Raw genomic sequence first — 18,422 nt, 5'->3', positions numbered from 1 at the left:
ACAAGAGGAAGGAGAGGAGACTGCCTCTCCTACTGCGGGTCTACGCTGAGATACCGGAGCTACAACAGCAAGGAACCACACCACCGTTCACTCTCCATCTCCTCCCAAAAGCCATTCTGCCTCTTTAAGAGCGCCCGGATGGCCCTTGGAGTAGCGGCTTCCCAGGGTTGCCAAGAAGTACCTGGAAGGATTTGTTCCTTCTGATGCTCTGTTGACTCTCAGTCACTGTACCAGTTAGTTTTATATCAACTTGACACAAGTTAGAGTCAATTGAGAAAATGTCTCATGATTAATTAGCTATGGGCAGGAAAGTCTGTAGAGCATTTTTTCTTAATGATCAATGTGGGGAGGGCCCAGCCACAGTCACCGCTGGGCTGGTGCTCCTGGGTTCTATCAGAAATCCATGAAGAACCAGCCAGTAGGAGCACCCTCCATGGCCTCTGTATCAGCTCCTACTCCCAGGTTTCTGCCTGATTTGAGTTTCTGTCCTGATATCCTTCAATGATGAACAGTGACGTGGAAGTGTCCAGGAAATACATCCTTCCCTTCCCAAGTTACTTTTGGTCACGGCGTTTCATCGCAGCAATAGATACCCAAGGCACTTACCGTGTAGTAAAACTCTCACAGAAGCCACGAGTGCTAACATTCTCTAAGCTGATTTCCCAAATGCCAAAGCTCCATTAGGTGTTCTTTGAGAAAAGCCTACAATAGTTTTTAAAACATTGAAAAGCGCTGATTTGATCTGTCTCCCACTTTGAATAGATAAAGCGGGCAAGATCATGGTGGGCACCTACCGAGGCTGGATACTGATTAGGCTTCAGAGCCAAGAAAGCACCAGGAACCAGGACACACACAGGCACAAGTTGCTGGCCAGATGTGTCGCAGTCAACCCCAACTGCTCCAGACTCTTCCAGAGAAGGCTCAGAGGAAAGGCTCTGTCTGCAGTGCTCGGTGTATTGAAGGAGGGCACGTGGCCAGGGCCAGGTGGTTTGGTGTGTGCTGGCAAGCATGTGGTGACGGGAAAGAGGAAGTGCTGCAGGTGCAGGGAGTACTTATTCCAAAGCAGCTGGGCACTCCACACTCACTGAGATGCCTCGGACCCGGCTCCTACCCCGGGCAGCCCACGGCAAGGTCCAAAGAGGTTGTACAAACCCGTGTGTGTGTGTGTGTGTGTGTGTGTGTGTGTGTGTGTGTGTGTGTTGAAGGGGAGTTACAAGTGTGCTGGGAGAGGAGCTGGTCTTGGGAGGCCTAAGAGACTCTGTTAAGGACCAGGATTCCCCTCCCCCATGGTCCTCCCTACCCCCCACCCCCTAACCACCCCACCACCACCACCACCACCCCCAGCCCCACAATGGAAGGTAGCAGAAGGGTTTTAAGCAGGAATGTTTTATTATTTTTAGTGTTTTGGTTTGGTTTTGAGACAGGGTCTCATGTAACCCAGGTTGGCCTTAAACTCACTGTGTTCCTGAAGATAACCTTGAATCCATAATGCGTGAATGTGTGTAGGTATGTGTGAGGCTGTGTAGTTGTGTGAGTGTGCATGTTTGTAGGTTTGAATGAGTATGTGTAGGTGTGTGAATGCATAGATGAATGTGTGAGGGTGTGTAGGTGTGTGTGAATGTGTGTGAGTATATGAGTGTGCATAGGTGTGTTTTCTTGTGTGTTTATGTGCATGTGGAGGCCAAAGGTCAACTTAGGAGCTACCCAGCTTGGTTTCTGAGACCAGGTCTCTCACTAGGACCTGAGACTCTCAGGTTGGCTATGCTGTCTGGCCAGCAAGCCTTAGGTACCTGTCTGTCTCCCTAGCACTGGGGCTGCAAATACGCATGACATCTAGCTTTTTTTTTAAGATTTATTTATTATTATATGTCAGTACACTGTAGCTGTCTTCAGACACTCCAGAACAGGGCGTCAGATCTCATTACGGATGGTTGTGAGCCACCATGTGGTTGCTGGGATTTGAACTCAGGACCTCTAGAAGAACAGTCAGTGCTCTTAACTGCTGAGCCGTCTCTCCAGTCCCGACATCTTTGGTTTTTTTGAGACAGGGTTTCTCTGTGTGGTTCTTGCTGTCCTGGAACTCACTCTGTAGACCAGGCTGGCCTCGAACTCAGAAATCCACCTGCCTCTGCCTCCCACGTGCTGCATGCGCCACCACGCCTGGCGACATCTAGCTTTTTAAAAAATAATTTTAAAGCCAGGCAGTGGTGGTGCACATCTTTAATCCCAGCACTTGGGAGGCAGAAGCAGGTGGATTTCTGAATTCGAGGCCAGCCTGGTCTGCAGAGTGAGTTCCAGGACAGCCAGGGCTACACAGAGAAACCCTGTCTCGAAACAAAACAAAACAAAAGAAAGCAAAACAAAAACATGGTGTGGGGGTGGGGGTGGGGGAGTGGTGTGGGGATGGGGGAGTGGTGTGGGGGTGGGGGAGGGGGAGTGGGGATGGGGAAGTGGGGGGACTGGGAGGTGGGAGAGTAGGGGGGAGTAGTGTGGGGGTGGGGGAGGGGTGGATGTGGGGGAGTGGGGTGATTGGGGGGATTGAGAGATAGGAGAGTGGGGAGGAGTGGTGTGGATGTGGGGCAGTGGTGTGGGGGTGGGGGAGTGGTGTGGGGGTGGGGCAGTGGTGTGGGGGTGGGGCAGTGGTGTGGGGGTTGCAGGAGATGCCAGCTGGAGCTGCTGAAAATGCACTAGGATCCTATTTCCCTCTCAGCCAAGGCTGAGGTCTTAGAGCCTTGAACACTCTTCTGATCACTTTGTGTAATGTCTGGCCTCAGGGCCTCTGAGACATTAAACAGGCGCCCTGACTCTCCTTTAGCCAAGGGTTGGTTGGTCTCGGCTGCCCTTCCTTCCTCCCTCCCTCCCTCCCTCCCTCCCTCCCTTCCTTCCTTCCTTCCTTCCTTTGATCCTTATTTTGAGAGAGCACTTCACTCTGTAGCCCAGGCTACCCCTGAACCCAGGCCAATTCTCCCCTCAGCTGCCAAGTACTGACTGGGGTTATAGGTGTGAGAATCCTGGGTTTCAGGCCTGGCTCTTGTTCTGGCCTTGATCGTGAGAAGCCAATGGAAAATTCTCAGCAGTCTCTGCATTGGATGATCAGAGACATCAGTTTCTTCTCTGTGGTGTCCCCTCCACTTGACAGGCGCTCCTTCTGGGGCTGGAGAGATGCTTAGTACCTAAGAGCACGTGCTGCTTTTGCAGAGGACCCGGGTTCGGTTCCCACTACACACAGGGTGGCTCACAAACACCTGTGACTCCCGTTCTAGGGGATCCAACGCCCTCTTCTGACCTTTCCAGGCATTGCATGTACATTGTGCACATATTCAGATCCAGGTATTAATATTCACACATGCAAAATACAATTCTTTTTTAAAACCCCACATATTGTTCTTTGTCTCTAACCCCCCATTTAGACTAACCCTCCCAACTAAATGACCTTACTTCATTAAGCCTCTTCCTTCTCTCGGTCTCTGTCTCAGTCTTGTCTTTGACCACAGAACAGAAAAAAGAAAGTTTTCTTGTAAAGAGAAGTGAGGAGATAAGCCAAGGGGACGGTCAAATTCTTTCTTTTTTCTTTAGTAGTAGTCGTTTGGTTTTTGAGACAGGGTTTCTCTGTATAGCTGTGATTGTCCTAAAACTCACACTGTAGACCAGGCCACAATGAACAGTTATCTATCTATCTATCTATCTATCTATCTATCTATCTATCTATCCACCCATGTATCTATGGGTCTGTCTGTCCGTCCATCTATTTATGTATTTATCCACTCATCTACCTATCCATCCATCCAACCATCCACCCATCATCCATTCTTCCATCTATCTATCTATCTATCTATCTATCTATCTATCTATCTATCTACCTCAAGACAGGGTTTTTCTGTGTATATGTAGCTCAGGCTATCCTGGAACTCACTCCGTAGATCAGGCTGATCCTGAGCTCACAGAGATCCACCTGTGTCTGCCTCCTGAGTGTTGGGATTTAACGGTGTGCACAACTGACTGGCTTTGATGAGCAGATTGTTATCCATGGACATCAGGTAATTCCTACAACCAAGCTGGACCTCAGCAAGCGAGTTTGGCATGTCTTGAGCTCCTAGGGAAGAGGCTGGGCGGAGGGTCTCTGCAATCCCGTAGCTGTCTTACATGGCATACAGAACTCTCCCTTCCAGGGCCTGGCCTGCTCCACTCTCTGCTCCCCATTTTGTCCTCCCTGGATTTTGCCTGTGACCAATGAGCCACACTCCCTTGTACATCTGAACACTGCCCGCGGCTCTTTCAGCTGGCAATGCCCTGGCCGCCTCAGCTGCCCACACTCGCCTTCCTGGAATGGGGAAAGAACACACAGTGTGCTCGCAGGACGAGGGGCAAGGGGGACAATCTGTGACCTCATAGACCGATCAGGCAGAGCCAGCCTGCCTCAGGAGGAAGGAGCCTGTGTGTGGGACATTATATAGTCGTAAAAAGAAGACAGGGGTCATTGCCAACTTGGGGACAAATGGGGGGAAATGGATGTCTGGTGATTCATCAAAACGTTAACCATGGCGTTGTGTGTGAGTTCAGGCACATACGTGGAATTCAGAGAACCGCCGCCTGAGACATTGCTCCTCACAGCCCGTCCTGATGGAGAGGAGGTGCTCTTGTGTGTGCTGGGCTAGCTGGCCCAATATCCGTGCAGGGAGCTGAGATTGCAGGTGCTCAGCAGGGTTCTGAGGACCTGACTCAGACCCTCAAGCTTTAGTGGAGACCCCTCTACCTGTCTCCACAGTAGCATACACACACATACACATATACACACATACATTCACACACACACATACACACATACACACACAAACACATACACACACATACACACATACACAAATACACACATACACACACAAACACATACACACACATACACAAATATACACATACACACACAAACACACACATACACACATATACACACATATACAAACCCATATACACACATACACACACATACATAAACATATACACACATATACACACATACACATATACACACAGAGAAGTAATGAAACACGTAAGAAACGTGTTCTAGTAATATTTGTAATATTTGCAATAATAAAAAATAGCTCATCAGTTTATGGGTGGATAAGTAAGTTGGTGAGTGTCCAAAAGGTAGACTATTGTTTGTTAATTATAAAGGGAGAGAAACTGTGTTAATCAACTAGTCACAAGGCCATCCTACATATGTATATATAAAATGTATATAAAATGTCTAAAGTAGGCTGTTGTGGTTTTGTTGTTGCTTTGAGATAGTTTCCTGTATCCAGTCCAGCCTGGCACTCACTGTCTGGGAATAACTCCGAATCCTCCAGCCTCTACCCACTGAGCCCTAGGATTGCAGGCTGTGCCAACATAGGCAGTTTATGCAGTGTCAGGATTCAAACCCACGGCCTGGAGTTACAGCTCTTCCCAGAGTTACATTCTCAGGACCCCAGATAGGTGGCTCTGTCCGTGGAGAGTAGACAGGGACGGCTGTGGGGCTCCGTGCCAAATGGGTGAATGGGGGAGGAGTGTCACTGGGACGACGGGAATGTTTGTTCTACAACTGATTGTGGTGACCGTGCCGTCATGTCACACTGAGTTGTGTAAGATGAGTTGGAAATTATGTAAGTTATATGACAATTGCATAGATTATAGAACAACAAAATTAAAAGGTGGAGGAGGGGCGGGGAAGATGGCTGGGATGGAACAGGCGCTTCCTGCGGAGAATAACCTGAGGTTATAAATGCTCAGGACCCACATGGTAGAAGGAGAGAACTGGCGTCTGAAAGTTACACGTGACATATGTTCATAAACCGAATAATTAATGTATAAATTAATACATGAGCATGCATATATTTTATAGCTTAATATGAACAGTTTTGAAACGGAGGGGATCTGGCGACTGTTCAGGGGGCGCTTACATGCTTGGCATGCACACGACTCGGGATTTGATCCCCGGCACTCGGGGTGGGGCAGATCTGTATTTCAGTGCATAAAGCCGCATTTCTGAGCTGGGCAGTGGTGGCACACGTCTTTAATCCTAGCACTAGGGAGGCAGGGGCAGGCGGATCTCTGTGAGTTCCAGGACAATCACAGCACAGCTACACAAAGATTCCCCGTCTCGAAAAGCTGGGAAAAAAAAAACCAAAAAAACAAAAGCCACATATCTGAACAGTGGGTATAATACGCTCCTCTTTTATTTATACGAAATATATATGGACAGAGAGAGAGAGAGGCATTATTATAAACATAAAAAAAGGTCTGTGATGGTGCATACCAAGCCATTCACAAGTCACCTCCCGACGGTCGGAGTCATGCACAGGGGTTTGTCTTTTATTTGATATGCTTTTAGCATTTACTACAAGTATGTCCTGCTCAGGACATGTTAAATGGGGTGGAAGGGATGGGACACCGGGCCCCACAGAAGGCCCCGAGCCCACTGGTGGTCAAGTTAGAGGAAAGGGATCCCAGGAGGCTGAGGCTCTGGATATCCAAGGGCAGCACCCCAGGAGGGGGTGGGCTTTCAAATCCAGGTGGTCTCACTTCCCACCCCAGGTGTGGCCCAGGGCCAGGCCTGGGGGAGAAAACTGGTTTTGGGTCCGCCAAGTGAAAAGATTCACTTCTAGTGAGTTTAGGATTCAAAATACAAAGATACTTCCTGTTCCTCTCCACAGCGGCTCCTTTCATCCAGTCACCCCCTGTGGGCCACAGACACTCTGGTCCACCTGCCTCGCTGTACCCTTCACGCACGGCTTCTTAGTTGTGGAGACTGGCCCATAAGAACACAAAAGGGCCACTTCCTCCATTTTGGGTCCCCATGGTGGAGTCCCCGTCATAGGTATGAACCTCGCTCTGCTGACCAGCCCCAACCAACGGCCATTAAGACTGCTCTTGGGCCATTTCTTTTTCCAGTCCACAACCTCTTACTAAAACCATTCACATCACAGAAGATAGAGAGATGAAATACTTTTTTTTTCTTAAGAAAGGAAAGTAATTCCATGCATAGTCCATATATTATAAATAGGGGTCAAGAGCAGTGTCTCATAATCCAAGATATTAATATCTCCATCTATCTAAGCATACTGGTACACTCCTGTTATCCCAGCACTTGGGAGTTTGAGGCAGGAAGATGGCACATTTGTGGCCAGCCTGGGCTACCTGGAAAGACCTTGTCTCAAGTTTTTTTTCATTCCACTGAAAACGTGTAAGTGAAATTAGTGAGTATAAACAGCTTCCCACGCCTTTTAGTTTTCTTTTTTTTTTTTTTGAGATGGTCTAACATTTAGCCTAGGCTGGTCTTGAACTTACTATGTAGTCCAGGCTGGCCTTGAGATCTCCAAAATCCCTCTGTTCTAGGTCCTGTGGCTGCTAGGATTACAGGTAGGAGGCCACCCAGCCTCGCTTTCCCTTTGGGCTTTGGTACCACATGACCATGTACCGGTCTCAAGAATGCGGACCCGGCTAAGGGAGACGCTCGCTGTCTTCAGAACTTCTTGTGGTTCAGGTTTGTACACAAGGCTCTGGTGCTTTTCACAAGGGCATCCACAGGATACACATGTACAAGCGAGCACAGAGACTGTGCCACAGGGTGTGGGCAGGCCGGGCTTCACTCCGCCATCACCATCGCTGCCTGTGACCTGCTGCTATGCTTTCTGCTTCTCCGGAAACACTCTGACTCTATAGGCTCCCTTCCGGGAAATGCCGATTTTGCTTCTTTCTCTCTGTGCCGAGCCAGATGGAGATGATGCTACAGCCCTCAGCAAGAGCAACCGAGGAGCTCAGTAGGGGCTTGGCCAGGACGGAAACCTGCTGAGCGAGACCCTGACCAGATCACCTGTACCCGTACCGGAGGTGAACTTCCTTCTCCTCCTCTGTGGGGAAGATGCCTCTGCCCACCTGACACCATCCTGAATCTTCTCTCCCACCCACCCCGCCCTCAGGGGCTGGGTTTTGCCCTGCCCTCCCTAAAGGGAAAAAGAGTCCAGGCCAACAGAAAGGTCCACAGGCTTTTTAATGGTGTGATGGCTACTTCCCTTCTGAGATCCGATCTAGTTGTGACAGCGACTTGCAAGGTGTTGGTGTCCGGGGCGTGGGCAGGCACAGGGTGGGCAGAGGCCATGCAGTGACTGGGAGAGCTGGGCAAGGGCTGTTACATTCTGTATGGCATGTAAACATTCTTCTGTTGCTTCCCAGGGAGGGGGAGGGCAACTCCCTGCCCCTCAACACCTGCCCAAGGGACTCAGAAGACTGAGCAAGCCAGGCCCCTGGGGAGGAGCTGAGAAGCGGTGGAGCCGTGTGCCCGGGGCAGGGCCCTTCTCCTGCACCCTCTGCACATGGCACGGCTGGGGAGGGAAGGCGCATTAAGGTGAGCATACCCCACATCTGAGCCAGTGACAGGCAGTCAGACAGGGTCGTAAGAGATGGTGGTGGTGGTACTGTGCCACTCTCAGAGAGGAGGGGAAGGAGCCTGAAGGGCCTAGTGCAGGGGACGGATGATCCTCAAGGAAAGGGCAGCAGCTTGGGCGTGGGGCATCGGGAGATGTGGATTCCTCTGCCCTGGTTCCTTCCTGGGGAGAGGAACCACATAGCCCTGTCACCCACCTCTGCTGGTCCTCTGTCCTCCTTCCTCCCGGCCCAATGACATAACTGACTCGGAGGCCTGAGGTCAGTTGGAGCCCTCTGTAGGTCTGGAACCCAAGGGTGGGCCACTGCATCCGCTCTGTGCCAGCTCCAGCATGGGCTGTAACTGGGGGTGGCATGAGCCCGGGGCTTTCCTAGGCCTCCCCTTCTTCCAATCTCCAGACCTAGGTGTTATTGGTCCTACGGAAGAAGTGAGACTGAGGGGGGGACCTACATTCACAGTTCGGTTGGTGGCAAGGGGCAGGCCCAGGGCCTGGGCACTGGGGTCATGCCCTGGTCCCCACCTGTCATGAGCTGATTGTCATTCATGAAAGCTCTGGGTGAGAGGAAGTGAACCCTCTGCCCCTTCGCTGGGCTAGGGGGCAATTAGAGAGCTTTGGGGTGACAAAGATAACTGTATCCAGAGAGGTTTCCTGAGTGTTCTGGGAGCTTCTGTGTCAGCGTGGGATACATTGCAGACTGCCCTCCCTGGTGTCACCCCCAGCTGGTCTGAAGAGCTGCCTTCTTGGCATGGAAGCCGTTGCCCAAACCTGCCGACCCTATGCGAGGAGTTCAGCTGGCCTGAGCTGCTCCCAGCCAGTCACCAAGGGTGTAGACATGGCCAGGCTGTGGCACACTAAGGCCTTCCTTCACCAGAATATGGTTTGCTCTCTGTGGCTCAGGGAAGGAAGGACACAGGGGCCAGAACAGGAGGTATAGGCTGGGAGTGCTTTCTAGGAGGTCTGTGGGGAGTCCCTGTCCCAGACAGGAGGGGTTGCCTGTCCCATCAGCAGCCAGGATGCTGTCTGCTCCAGATGTCAGCAGCTGCAGCTCCTGATGAGGTGGGCGAGCTTTGCAGAAGCCAAAATGCAGAAGGAGGCCCTGTGTCAGGTACCAAGCAGCTCAGCTGTGGGGGCTGGCTCAGAGCAAGAAGGGCCCAGGGTGAACTGGGTGGGGGTGGGGTGGGCACCAGCTTTATCTCACACACACTCTAAAGTTAGAAGGGCCTTCTGCCTCCCGGAGGAGCCGATCTACCTCACCCTACCTCCTCTGCCCACTTAGGAGGATTGATGCCAGCCTATTCCCACAGCAGAGAAAAAGTCAGGAAAAAGGACAAGAGCCAAGCCCCCAAATGACCAACACACAGAAGGTGCGAGCCAGCCACTCTACTCCTGTGTGGGACTTGAGAGAGGGGAGTTTGCTGAAACTGCAGCATGCAGAAGTGAGGCTGGACAGCAGGAAGGAATTCCTGATGGTAAGGGGTCCTGAGTACCAGACCAGAGGGCCAGAGAAGTGAGTGACCTTCTTAAAGCCCCATTCCAAATTCCTTCTGGGAAACACCTGCCCAGGAGGGCAGGCGCTTTCTTCCAGAAACTCCATTCATTCCTATCCAGGAGAGGGGTATCTGCTCCCCCAGAGACTCGAGGGAATCACACACCCTGTGCCTTTCATAGAGCAAGGCCGGAGGTGTCCCCTTAAGTCTAAATAGACCAATCACCCCTGGGTCCCACTTCCCAGATCCCAGCTTGGCCCTCTATGGTCACCATGGCTCCTAGGAGACTGGGCGGGCCAGAGCCTGCACACTTTGGGAATTTGAGGCTGTGTCTCCGGTTGGGTAGGTTTGGGGGATGGCTACAAGAAGGTGGGGATGGATGAAGAGGACCAGGTGGATGGCAGGAGGTGTAAGCAGGTGTAAGCCTCCTTGGTTGGGGGCCCAAGAGATCAGCCAAGACCTGGTGGGCGAAGGGGACGGGCTCCAGAGGCGGAGTCCGGAGGCGGTGAGTGGCTGAGCCTTCCCGGGGCAGAGGATCTGTTGTGAGCCTGTCCCTGCAAGAGGGGGCGGCAGGAGGGAGGCTGGACGCAGAGACAGACAGACAGGCAGACGCACCCTCCTGGGTCAGTGGGCTGGCTGGGCTGCTGGGCACATGTGCTCACGTGCGTCCTGATGGGTGCAGGCGGGAAGCTGGGGCCGCGGTGGCGCGCGGGCGCGTAAGGCTGTGCTGGAACTGCTCCAGTGTGGCCGGCTGCGGGTGGGGACGGGGTGAGGGTAGGGGGCGACGCAGAGAGCCGCGGGTGGGTGTCATTATCTGGTCCCGGACCGACCCTCTGAAACCGCCGCCCGGCCTTTGGTTGCTGCGCGCTGAGTCTGCAGTTGTTTCCCCCTGGGTCCTTTCTTGGGGGCCCCCGGGGAGGCCTCCGGCTGAGATCTAACTTGGAGGACCCCCCGGGATGGAGGGACGCCAGGCCGGGCTTGATGCGAGGGGGAGGAGCTCTCTTTGCGGGACAGGGACTGGCTCCGCGGGGAACCGCTGGGGTGGCGCGCGGTGGAGGCGGGGAGGCCGGGACTGCGGGGTGCTGCGGGCTTGGAGACTTGGGCGCGACCTGGGCCGGGACCCCGGCTTGCGGACTGTTTGGGACGGAGGTCAGCAGCAGGGGCCAACCCTGAGGGCTTCTGCAGCTGGAGCCTGCGGAGGGGCAGAGGGCAAGAGAAAAGGTTCAGGGGAAGGGGAGGGGGGTTGGGAGGACAGGGAGGACTTTTTTTTTTTTCCAGAATGCCTTTGAGCACTGAGCCCTAGAGATCTGCGTTCTCAGATGATGGAAGAGGCCAAGGGCTGAGGAGTAAACAGAGGCCTGGCGTTCCATCCTGCATTGCAGGGCCTTTTGATAGGAGTCTGCTACAGATTTTCCTTAAGGGTCATATCTTTAAAATTCCCATGAGTTTTGCATTCTAATCTAGAACGCACCTGTGTTAATATTAATACTATTACTGAATGCTTGACCTTTTGGCTTCAAATGTCCCATGGCCTACCATCAGCTTTTCCGGGGGGGGGGCACCTCACCATGTCCCCTCTAACCATGCTGTTCTTGTTCCCTCGAGCCCAGCGACAGAGGTGGCAGTTGAACCACAAGTGACACAGTGCCCGACTGGGCGATGATAGACCAGAGAGGTATCTGAGTGTGTCACAGCCCCTAACATTGGCTCTGAGAAGTCCCTAGAGGCCCTGTGGCCACTCTGCCCACAACCAGTGCTGCCAAAGGGTCTCTCACCTGCTGGTGATGGCCGAGTCGGTCGCCGAGGCCGCACCGTGGGATCTGCCAGGAAGCTGCTGGCCTTCTGCAGGCATGGACACACTGATGGGACGGGGAATCCGGCTCCTGGTGGTCGCTGCCCGCCCAGCCTTCCTAGGCAAGGCTGTTGTGGGCTCCGAGGCAGGTGTGTCCTCCTCAGAGCCGGTGCCTGAGAGCGTCTCAGAGGCTCGCCGCTGCTCCTCGCTAGAGGAGGAGGAGGCTCCTGAGGCCAGCCGCAGCAGCAGCCGGCCCTGCCTCTTCTCCATCACCAGCCGTGCCAGGTCCTGCTGTGGCCGAGTCCTCTTGCTCCACCGCTCTTTGGCCGACAGCGAGCCTGAAGGCTCTGAGCCTGTATCCTCTTCAGACAACAAGACAGGAATGCGACTCCTGGGGCGAGATCCCGGCATTGCATGGTGGCTGGGGAAGATGGTGGTCCCTTTCTTGGTTACTGGCTCTTGTGGAGATGCTGGAGCAGGTCCATCGGCAAGGGCCGGGCCATTGGGCAATGAGTCTGTGACTACTTCTGAGGGTGTTTCCCCGGGTGGGCCAGACAGGGCACAACTTTCCATCTCAGTCCCATGCAGCCCTGCCAACGCCATGCCATTCTCCAGAGGCGCGGGGGCCCCCTCCTCTGCAGTGCCCCCCTCAGAGAGCATCTCCAGGCCCAGCTCGCCCCCAGCGCTCAATTCCTCTGGCCTGGAGGCCTGACATCCAGAAGACATGACGTTGAGGTGGGATTTCTCTGCAATGTGAACAAAGGTCCTTTCGACTTTGGTGAAGGGGGAGGTCACTGCTGTGACCCCAGCCCCAGGGGCCACCAGCCCAACCCCAATCCCTGCTCCGGGTCCCAAGGGCTTAGGTTCAGACTTGAGGATGGAGGACAGGGTGCCCGGCTCGGACACATCCAGCTGGCTTCCAGTGGGCTGAGGCCGCTCGTGCTGAGGGGTGAGTGCAGCCAAGGTGCCCAGATCGGGGTCAGGGGCCAGTTCGGCAGTGACCGGTGACTTCTTCATGTCACCAGGGGAGACGAGCACCAGCGTTTTGGAGCCCTCCTCAGGCTCCAGGTCCCCATCAGCCATGGAGGCCCGGCCCCTGGCCTCTTTCTGGTCGTCAGCCAGCAGTGTGGATGGCGCGCCCTCCTGGCTCCGCTCACTACCGTCACTGCTAGAGCCACTTCGAGGCCCCAGCACCTCCCCAAGAGCTCCTGCCTCCTCCTCATCTTCATCTTCCTCTTCCTCCTCTTCCTCCTCGTCGTCGTCATCATCTTCTTCTTCTTCCTCCTCTTCCCCTTCCTCCTCCTCTTCCTCTTCTCCCTCTTTCCCATTGGCCTGAGGCTGAAGGGGAGCCAATGGGACCTGTGGGGCAGCGAGCAGCATGTGCGAGAAGCCCGCCCTCCGGACCCTGTTGAGCAGTCGCGCCCGTTCTCGATAATCAGAGAGGTCTCTCTTGAAGTCCTGGTAGGGCAAGCCCAGAGGCACAGCTCGTGGAAGGCCATTCACCTCAAACGGGGGCGCCACAGAGAACACCTGTAAGGGGCACACACAGGGACCGCTGAGGTCACCCACCTTCCTGGACCCCAGGAGGCCCCACCTTCACCCTAAGCTAGGAGACTCCCACCTCCCCAGGGGCGTCTGTCAGAAGGTAAACCACGGGTCTCTTTCGGTGGTATCACGTCCCTCTCAGGTCCTAGAACGTTCCCTGGTACCTAGGAAGGCTCAGGGAATCCTTGAGGTCCTAAGGACAGACCTAGGTCCTAGGTTCTGCTGTCTCCCTGCCCTCTCTCCTCCCCTCACCAGACAGAGTCAACCTCAGAGAATGACTGGTAACAACAAAGAACCAGACAGCAGTAGAATTTCAAAAACCCTTCTTTTGTAGGTGATCAGGCAGGAGGGGTACGCACACAGTTGCTAGCCTGCTTTAATCCCTCTAGCTGGGTGCAGGGCCTCTGTAGCTGCTGCCCAGAACCACAGGAGCCTGTTAGGGGTGTCCTCGTACCCTAGAGCACTAGCTGAGCCAGGGGAGCACCAGCCTTCTTCTCTCCTGTCCTCACCTGGCCTGTCAGTGACACCAAGGTTATCCAGCCCTCGCTCTCTGAGGAACTCCATTAAGTTTTCCCCTTTGAAGCTGTGTGTGGTACCCTTGGCTGTCGCATCATGGGCTGAACCTGTTCCTGCTGTGAGACTCTGCTCCAGCCTCTCTGTCTCCACTCTTCTAGACTAGAAAGGCCTGAGGCAGAACCAGCTGTCTTCTACACATCTTGGTCCATTCTCTGTGCCTCAATCCACTCTACAGACATCCTCAACACTCCATCAGGCCGATGGGTTTGTCCCATGGTGAGGGGCGGGGCTCAGTGTCTGGCACTTTCTTAGGCTTTGGGCCTCTGCCTTTCTAAATCAACATGATATAGTCCATCCAGATCAGAAGCCCAACGTGGAAATAATTGTGTCACCTCCAGCAGCACAGTCCTATGTCACCATCACAGTGTCTGCTCTCCCGCGGCTCCGTGACTTTACTCTACCAGCCCCCAGCCTGCTGTCTCAGTCCTGGCCCTGCGAGCCATCCTGCTTATACTGCCTGACTAAACTTCCAGAAGTTCAGATGCCATCCTGTCTCTCTGCAGTGGTCGTCACAGTGAACACGACATAGAGCCCATCCTTGGCTTGACACTTCAACAATCTCTTACCCCTACCGCTTCCCGCCCTCTCCCTCCCTACCTCACCTCACCAGAGTGTGTCATGCACCTCACACCTGGACCATTACCCTCTCTATTTGCATGAAACATCCCTGTTGGCTTTCAACATTTCTTCTGCGAAGCCTTCCTGTACACTTACTAGGCAGACTTCACCATCTTCCCTTTCTACCTGTTTACCAGATCCTTCTACTTCTATATGTTTATCTGGAGCGCGCTCTCTCTCTCTCTCTCTCTCTTTCCCTCCCTCCCTCCTTCTTTTGTAAAAGAAGTGGATAGAGGGTTGTTTTCATCCATCCATCCATTCATCTATTCATTCATTCAAGAGGTCCTTGACTACCTGTGGTAACACATACTGGTAACACTAGTTCTTGGGAAACAGTTACAAAGGTCAGGAATTCAATGTCAGCCTTGGCTACAGAGTAAATCTGAGGCCAGCCTGGGTTATATAAGACTGTTTTTTAAAAAGAGCAGGTCATGGGGATAGACCCCTAAACAAAGAACTACAAACAACTAAGAACTGCTAAGAGAGGGAGACTTAGTCTTTCGGGGTATCAGTCCCCAATTGCCTATCTAATACAAAGCAGTCAGCTCTGAAATCATAAACATACAATGTTAAATGAACTCAGCAGGCTGTGTTTATATATTTGTGTGTATATGTGTATTTGTGTGTATAAAATAATAATAATCAAAGAATATAGGCCATCAACTTCAGTGAAGGTGGGTAGGAGAAACTGATGGGAGGGAAAAGAAGGGGGAAATAATGTAATTATATTTCAATTGTTCTTTTTCATGAGCAGGGACTTGGGGGGTGGCTTAGTTGGGAGGGTGTTCGTCACCTGAGTTCCAGCCTGATGTGTGACATGTGCTTGTAATCCCCCACACTGGAGAGGTAGAGACAGGCAGGTTTCTGGAGCTAACTGGTCAACCAGCCTAGCCTGACCTGCAAGCCCCAGGTCCCAGTGAGAAACTCTGTTTAAAGGAACAGAACAGAGCCTGGCGCTCTGCTTTAATCCCAGCACTCGGGAGGCAGAGGCAGGCAGAGCTATGTGAGTTCAAGGCCAGCCTGGTCTACAGAGTGAGTTCCAGGACAGACAGGGCTACACAGAGAAACCCTGTCATGCAAAACAAACAAACCACCACCACAACAAAACCAAAGTTCAGTAATGATGACTGAGGTTGCTCTCCGGACTGCCTATACACAAATCTACGTGTCAGGAATTTAATAAGGCAGACATGCATTTATTTGAGTGGAGCGAGGTATCTCTACATTAGAACAACTGGACCTAATGCCCACTCCATGAAGGTCCTAATCATAAAAGGAGATCACATAAGCAATGGGTCTGGAGAGGGCTCAGAGTATTCCTGCCCCCTCTGCTCTGCTCACTGCTTTGGAGATCACTGCCTCTTCCAACCTCAGCGGAGCCTGGATACCTTTTGGAATAAGCAAAGGAGGTAAGCGCCCAGCCAGGAGCTTTAGTGCGCACGGCTCTGAGGCTGGTAGAGAGTGAGACCGGAATCTCCAAGGCTGAGCATCTGTCAAACTGGTGACTTCAGGTCTGCAACATCTCCCATCTCCCACTGAGAGAGACTCAGTGTGGGAAGGGGAGTAATGGCAGGTAGGAGAGCCTAAAGCCGAGGTGCTGGTAGGAGCCTGTAACCCTGCCAGCAAGGAGACAAAGGCAGGAACATGGCTGCGGCTGTTCCATCAGTCTGGGCTAAACTGAATTCAAGGACGGCCAGGGCTCTATAGTAAGACTGTCTCAGGAAGACAGAAGAAAGGCAGCGGTAGAAGGGCATGGCCGCTGATTTCAGTGGGAATGAATGTTCTGGAAAAGGACCTTGGGGTCCAGCTCACTAGCACCCAAATAAAAAGACAGCAGGTAGCGGGGCACGCATCTGGGGGGCTGACACAGGGAAATTTCCCTGGCTTGCTGGCCAACCGGTCAAACCAGTTGATGAACTCTAGACCCTGTCTCAAAAATAAGGTGGAGGGTGTGGCGGTGTGGCGAGCTGGTTCAGCAGAGGACCCAGGTTTGTCTCAGCTCTCATGGGTGGCTCCCAACCATTAGCCACCCATAACTCACATCCCAGGGAACTCTGATGCTCGCTTCTGACCACACGTGTGAAACACAGACACATATATACAGGCAAACACACTCAAAAACAAACCAATCAGTTTTTTCTTTATTTGAAAAGTAAGGTGGATGTGAAACTCAAGAAGAAGGAAGACCAAAGTGTGGGTACTCTGGTCCTTATTGGAAAGTGGATCAAAACACAGCCAACCAATGGACTGAGCAGAGGGTCCCCAATGGAGGCGCTAGAGAAAGGACCCAAGGAGCTGAAGAGGTTTGCAGCCCCATAGGAGGAACAACAATATGAACCAACCAGTACCCGCAGAGCTCCCAGGGACTAAACCACCAACCAAAGGGTACACATGGAGGGCTCTAGCTACATATGTAGCAGAGGATGGCCTTTTCAGACATTAGTGAGAGGAGAGGCCATTGGTCCTGTGAAGGCTCAATTCCCCAGAATAGGGGAACGAAAGTCAGGAAACTTGGGGTGGAGGGGGAGAGCAGGAGGAGGGGGGAAGGGACAGGGTATTTTCGGAGGGGTGACTCGGAAAGAGGATGCCATTTGAAATATAAATAAAGCAAATATCTAATAAAAAGAAAAAAAGAAGGTGGAGAGTAACAGAAGATGCTGGGCTGACCTCTGGTCCCCACTACTCTACATCTGATGTCCCTGGTAGCCATTTCTTTTCTTTTCTTTCTTTCTTTTTTTTTTTTTTGATTCTGTGTTTTTGCTCTTTCCTCAACCATTCATTCAGCAAACATTAAGTTACTGACTGTGTGCTGGACCACCTTGGTGTGCCTTGCCTGTGTTACAGCCACAGAAAACAGCTGGCCAAGTGGGAAAGGTGGCTTTGAGTGGCAATGGGGACGATTTTGGGGCGACTGCACCAAAGACAGGCGGACACTTGAGGGCTTTGCCCATGCTCCACATGCAGCCCCAGAAATGCCCACTCAGCACGGCCCCTGGACCCACCTCAGCCCCGCTCAACTGGCTTCTCCTTTGCCCACACCCACCAAGTCCTGGATCTCTGCCTAGAAGCCCATGCAGAGGCTGAGACCAACCCTTCCACCAGCTGGGAACCACAAACAAAACCTTCCATCTGGAGATGGTGTCTCCAGTCTCCAGTCTGATGGTGTCTCCAGGACACAGTCTGTGTGCTTGGTCCTGGAAGCCCGAGGGACACTGGGAGACACAGCAGAGTGACCAGCCCCCATCCCAGCTGTACGAAGTGCTAGTGAACCGTGGCTGACCTGGAGGAGGGCACACCTTTCCCCAGGGCAGTGACCTCGGTGAGTTTCACTTGTTGGTTCAGGCTCCCGAGCCTGCCTTGGCACGACTCACCGGAATGTTTTATAAAAGTCCAGCTCGAGTTCCTGCCCCTCAGTTCCTGCCCCTCAGTCTGCGGGTGACGCAGCTGAGAAAGCCCACTTAGTTTGAAGTTCCCTGGTTGCTGTAACCGCAGCACTCAGGAGCCAGAGGCCAAGGGGCTCTGTTAGGGAAAGGCCAGCCTGGTCTACACAGTAACTTTCAGAGCGAAACTGTTTCAAAAAATAACAAAGCAAACAAAACCCCACCTCCTTTATTTGGAAGCTCAGCAGACAGATGCTGGTCTGAGCCGCTTTATGACCTGAGGGGACAAGGCAGGCCAAGCTGAGGCGCTCAGAGAGAGCAAAAGCCCACGGACCCGAGAGGCCTGAGTCCCTCTGAGCTTCAAACCCTCAGCACCCTACCCACCTGCTGCAGAGGGAGACGACCGGCCCAGCCCGGGGGCTCCCCTTGCTGCTCACAGGGGAGTCCTCTCAGGGAGTACTTGTGACAATGATGCTGGCCATCTACCTCACCCCAGTGCCCACACAGGGAGCAGGAGGTGACACTCTGGCCTGGTCCTCCGCCAAACCTAGCACCTGGAACCGCACCCCAGCTCAAAGTCCCAAGGTTATGGGGAATGGGATGG

General features: G+C 53.0%; 1 protein-coding gene across 1 annotated transcript in view; it reads right to left on the bottom strand.

Annotated features, from left to right (window-relative positions):
* Window positions 1–7,960: 7,960 nt before the first annotated feature.
* The window catches only part of Ttbk1 (tau tubulin kinase 1), a 41,811-nt gene continuing 31,349 nt past the window's right edge, over window positions 7,961–18,422 (bottom strand). Inside the window, exons 13-14 of the mRNA XM_052193362.1 lie at window positions 11,683–13,229; window positions 7,961–11,099 (exon numbers count right to left, since the gene is read on the bottom strand). Of these exons, the coding sequence (XP_052049322.1) occupies window positions 10,718–11,099; window positions 11,683–13,229 (1,929 nt within the window). The 3' untranslated portion in view covers window positions 7,961–10,717. The remainder of the gene's footprint in view (window positions 11,100–11,682; window positions 13,230–18,422) is intronic.

The sequence above is a fragment of the Apodemus sylvaticus genome, chromosome 9 (genome assembly GCF_947179515.1).
Source record: "Apodemus sylvaticus chromosome 9, mApoSyl1.1, whole genome shotgun sequence".
Taxonomy (NCBI): Eukaryota; Metazoa; Chordata; class Mammalia; order Rodentia; family Muridae; genus Apodemus; species Apodemus sylvaticus.
Note: the sequence above shows the minus strand (reverse complement) of the source record. Positions and strands in the feature narration are given on the sequence as shown.